At 43.7% G+C, this 4,691-nt stretch overlaps 1 protein-coding gene across 1 annotated transcript in view; it reads right to left on the bottom strand.

The window, feature by feature from the left end:
* Nucleotides 1-4,429, bottom strand: part of POP5 (processing of precursor 5, ribonuclease P/MRP subunit (S. cerevisiae)) — a 6,172-nt gene extending 1,743 nt beyond the window's left edge. Inside the window, exon 1 of the mRNA XM_009888613.1 lies at nt 4,423-4,429. Within this exon, the coding sequence (XP_009886915.1) occupies nt 4,423-4,429 (7 nt within the window). The remainder of the gene's footprint in view (nt 1-4,422) is intronic.
* Nucleotides 4,430-4,691: the final 262 nt, after the last annotated feature.

Raw genomic sequence — 4,691 nt, 5'->3', positions numbered from 1 at the left:
TGGGCTCGCTGAAGGTTAATTCATTTGTTTTATGGCCATTTTTCGCTGTATTGCTTCTATCCGCCTTGGCTGAGGTGACCCCAGCCCGCTCGGTCTACTGGTAAATCGTCAGTTAGATGGAAACGGGACGTCCCGCCCTCACAGCCCGGCTTGGTCTGAGCGGAGGCGCGGGAAGGCCCTGGGGAGGAGGGTGAGGACGGGCCCGGTGCCGCAGTCACCCCCTGCGGCGGTGGTAGGTGGTGGGGCCGACGGCGTTAGCGGCGTGTCCAGTGCCAGCCCGGTGCTCCTGGAAGGGCTCTCTGCCTTTGCTGCCTCACAGAACTGTACTCCAGTAGGTATAGCTCCTCAGGCGGCTGGTATGGGGTGTTTTGGGGTATGTACTAACTGTCTAACAAATGAAAACAGCTGAGAAAACTGCAGAACAGAGCTACTTATCATTATTACTGTAGTGGTTTTCAAAGCTCTGATCTCTGATGGGTTATCTGAGGAAGCAAGGGGTGCTCTTCTGGTACCAGAAGAAACTGTGGAGAGGGGAAGCGGGGGTAAGGGAAAAGATGGGAGGTAGGAGTAAGAGCCAGTTAGGTCAGCGTCTAATTCATGGGAGAAGCACTTTCACCGAAGTCCCTGGAGCCAAATTGCACGAGAGAGCTGATGCACTATAAATTAAGTGGGAACTCATTGCTAATTCAGAGTGGAAACATCATCTTTAATGACCTTAATTCTAGACAATGAAAACAATGATAAACCCAGTGGAAATCCTGTCCTGGATGATAAACTTATGCCCTCTGAAACAGATGCCTGTTCTGCTGCTCTCTCCCTTTCTCTGTTAACTCTTCTCCTTCACCTGTGATCACATTTTTGAGTCATGTTTTTCTGAGAACTGCAGAATATGAGTCGCCTGGGGAGAAAAAAGCATGAAGTCTAGTATGGACTTGCCAAGAGACCTTTTCTTTTGGGCCGTGATCAAAGGGTCTGGGGGAAGTTTGTCAGTTTCTGAAGCTGATGCAGGTAGCATTTTCTTGATGACAGAAACTGCATTGCATCGATCCGTGCCATTATTGCTTTGTGTTTTAATATCTAAACTGGGATCTAGCTGTCATCTGTTCCACTTGTCAATACAGTGAGCTCCTAGGTGATAAGCTATTCTCACATTTTTGAGCGATATTGAACGTATTCCAGTGTGTTTGCTTTGTGGAGTGAGGTCCCAGCTTAGCCTCCCAGCCTGCCTGCCAAGGTATATTTGCCTGCTACCCCTGTCTTCCTGGTGGCATCCCCCATCCTGCCTTCTGAGTGGGCTCAGGTTGTCCTGTGCTGTGTGGGTTGCTTTCACTCATGCTCTCCCTCATTTCCTTCTCTTTGCAGCGGCACGGCTGGGTCTCTGACATGCAGACCATGTGAGTGCACTCTGCCCTGAAATCCAATAGGACGTGTGCACTGTGCATGCTGTAGGCTGGGCCCTATGTGTAACGAAGGCCTCTGTTTTCGGTCCAGAAGGCTGATTAGGAGAGACACGGTGCAAAGAGAGAGCAGTGTTGTGAGAGAGCCTTGTCTTGCTTCATTTCACATAGGATATTGCCTTTAGTTCCCTGTTGTTGGTTTGGAGGATGCACAGAGCGGCCCTGAGCCACCACAGCTCCCTGTACAGTCGCTGCCTGTGTTAGTACAAGCTGTGTGAGTCCAGTCAGGCGTCATGGTGTGCTGAGCTGACAGCACAGGACTAAAAGGTTACAACATCTTCACATTTGTTTTCCCACCTCCTCACTTCCATCCTCTGCCAGCTTTGCTATATTGATTCTGGCGTCAGTGATTCAAGAAGCTGTCACAACTGATGGTGAGTTATACAGTCAAGGTGGGAAAGAACTGCCTCCTAAGAAAAGATCTGAGAGAGGAGACTTCCGAAAATGCTATTTAAATTGAAAGGTGGGTCAAGAGTCCTGCCAAGAGAGAGGATGGATGTCTCTCCCACAGACTTGGAAAGGCAATGTGGCCTCGGGATAGCTTATCAAATAGAAGTCACGAAGGACAGAGTATACAAGGACAGGCAGAAGTAACGTGCAGTCTGTACACATTACAGACAATTTGTAAAGCAGTATGAGAACCTTGGGTAGAAGATTCTTTATGAGCGTAAATGTTCATCAGTGATTGTCCAATGCAGTGGTGATGCTAGGGAGGTGCAGGAAGAATACCAAGGCCTCATTTTCCCAGCTTGTGTTTGTTATGTGTGGTAGCGTGCATGTGGAGGGGTTATTCCCAGTCAGTCCAGGTGGTTTTATTACCATTTTAGTTCACAATTTGACATCTTACTAGGCTTGACAGGCTTGGAGATCTAGACCCTCATTTTGGATTTATATGGCATTCATAATCTCCAAATTGCGGGCTAGATCATGTTTGTATTGTCTAGAATTAACTGTGCTAATAAGCTGCAATAGACATCGTGATTAATGCATATGTTTTATTGTATGCAGCCAGCTCTTAGAGTTTGTATGTATTTGCTATAATTAAAATTACCAGCAAATGTGTTTGCTGAAAAAGCCTATATCAGTTAGTGAGTGCTTGCACTCTTTTTAGGTAGGATGTTTCCATTTTATAGATGAGGAAACTGAGGTACAGGGGGATTAATCAATTTGTTCATAGTAAATAGCTGTCAATCTGGAGGTGCAGAGCAAGGACATAATGTGAGTAGAAGGAACCAACGTATTAGTGCATATTGCATTTGAGTATAAGTCTTGTATGTTCCTCATGCATAAGGTAACCAAGTAATTACATTCTGGAGTAAAATTAGAATGCACTGGTGATACTACACTGGTGATGCATCCTTGTGATACCACAATTTGATCTTCCCTGTGTAGCCAAAACCATGGTTTTTTGCTCCCCCCTGGAAACACTGAACTGAATTTCCCATCAGGTGTGGTATCAGAGTTGGAGGTGACAACTACATTTTGTTCCACTGTATGCACATTGCATCCCCAGATAACCCTGCAGTTGAAAATACAAAACAATCTGGCTAAAATTAAAACTGCTTCTTAAATCCTCTGTCTGATGTTGCCTGAAGCTTTTTGTTTAGTTCATCTTCACAAGGTCACTGAGACAGAAGAGCGCACTCTCTGAGTGTGTTGGCCTGGAGCCTTTCATGCGGATGCTTTCATTTAACATTTGGGACGTTCTCCTTTTCCCTTCGGTCCCTTCCTTTTTACTCCTCCATTTTCTGTGTCTCTCTACTCCCCTCTTTTTGAGCTTGAGATCCCTCAGATCAATATATGTAGGAATAGAAGCTATCCTTTTTTATCACCTTAACATGTAATCGCTAATCATAAGCTTTCTGGGCACCCAGGCCGTCACGGGCCAGAGACTGCTGGTCTGTCTGCCAGAGCTGCCATGCTTGCTGCCTGCAGCACTGCCCTCATCTTTGCTGTCATCCTGCCACATAGGATATTTGTCTTGCAAAACCGTGTGTTTGAAGCAAATTCTGTTTCTACCTCTTTAGGTGGCTTGCAGTGTGATCTTGCACTACTCACTTGAAGATCAAAATAGTAAATTCATGTTTCTTTGATTTTTTTTTTAATAGTCAAGAACAGGAAATTTCCGTTCAGATTAATAGTGACTTTGTGTTCTGAGACACATCCCAAGTTTTGTAAGGTGAGCTTCCATCAAGATATCAAGAATTGGAAGCCACTTTGGAAGACTGACGCCAAAGTGTCTTATGAGTTTGTCTCGTGCTGTCTAGAATGACTACAGAATCAGGAGTCTTATCTTCTTGTGCAGCAAAAAACAGTGTGAGAGAAAGGCAGTGCAAAAAAGCTTTCTGCCAAGTGAGAAGCTGGCCCTAAACTTCCAGGCTTCATTTTCTCCAGCTCTGCAATGGGAATAATTGCAAATACTTTACTCATAGATACATGTTAAAAATTAGTAAAATGTCCACTTGAATGTTGTTAATTATCAAATATAGTAAAACTGCTTCTATATATGAGATCTGTAGGCAGCACACTTTTCAATTGCAGCAAGCTGCTGCAAGTAGCAAACAGCTGTTTCCAAACTAGTTAATTGAATTATGGCAAAAATTAGAATATTAGTTCAGATAGTTCAGGATTCTCTTTTCTCTTTCCTTTCTGCGTTAGGGAACACAGATTGAACAGTAGACCACATAAGTTACTATGTAATCTGCTGTGTAAAAAAAAACCCCATATTTAATACTTCCTTAATGGGGATGTTAAGATGGATTAATTATTCTTTGTTCTGGTCTCTGAAGATAAAGGGTAATTACTATTAATTATGTGTAATTGAAAAATTGCTACTTCACAAAGAAGCCAATAGCATTAGAGGGATTTTAACTTCTTGCTACCTATAGGGAGGCGTACAACATTCTGTAATATTATGGCAAAGACTTCCATAAACTTAAGAATGGCCTCAGAGAGTCTTACTCACTTTCCATCCCGCACTTGAGACCAGTATTTTCAGATATCTCAGAGCATGCAAGTGAGAAAGGACTCAGTGCTTTGTGCTGTGCTGAACAGCACTTAAACAGAAGAAGATGCAATCTGTAAGGCTGTTTGTCATTGATGGTGCTCCAAGACTTTTCCTCAGTAAATTTCCAGAAACCTGTATTAACAACCACAGGTAAAACAAAGGGAAAGTATTAGAAACAAACAAACAACAATAACAACAACAAAACAAACTCTTGGGCTTGCCTGTCT

This window comes from Charadrius vociferus, unplaced genomic scaffold (assembly GCF_000708025.1).
Source record: "Charadrius vociferus isolate BGI_N301 unplaced genomic scaffold, ASM70802v2 scaffold917, whole genome shotgun sequence".
NCBI classification, from domain to species: domain Eukaryota; kingdom Metazoa; phylum Chordata; class Aves; order Charadriiformes; family Charadriidae; genus Charadrius; species Charadrius vociferus.
The sequence above is the reverse complement of the archived record's forward strand: the minus strand, read 5'-3'. Positions and strand labels throughout refer to the sequence as shown.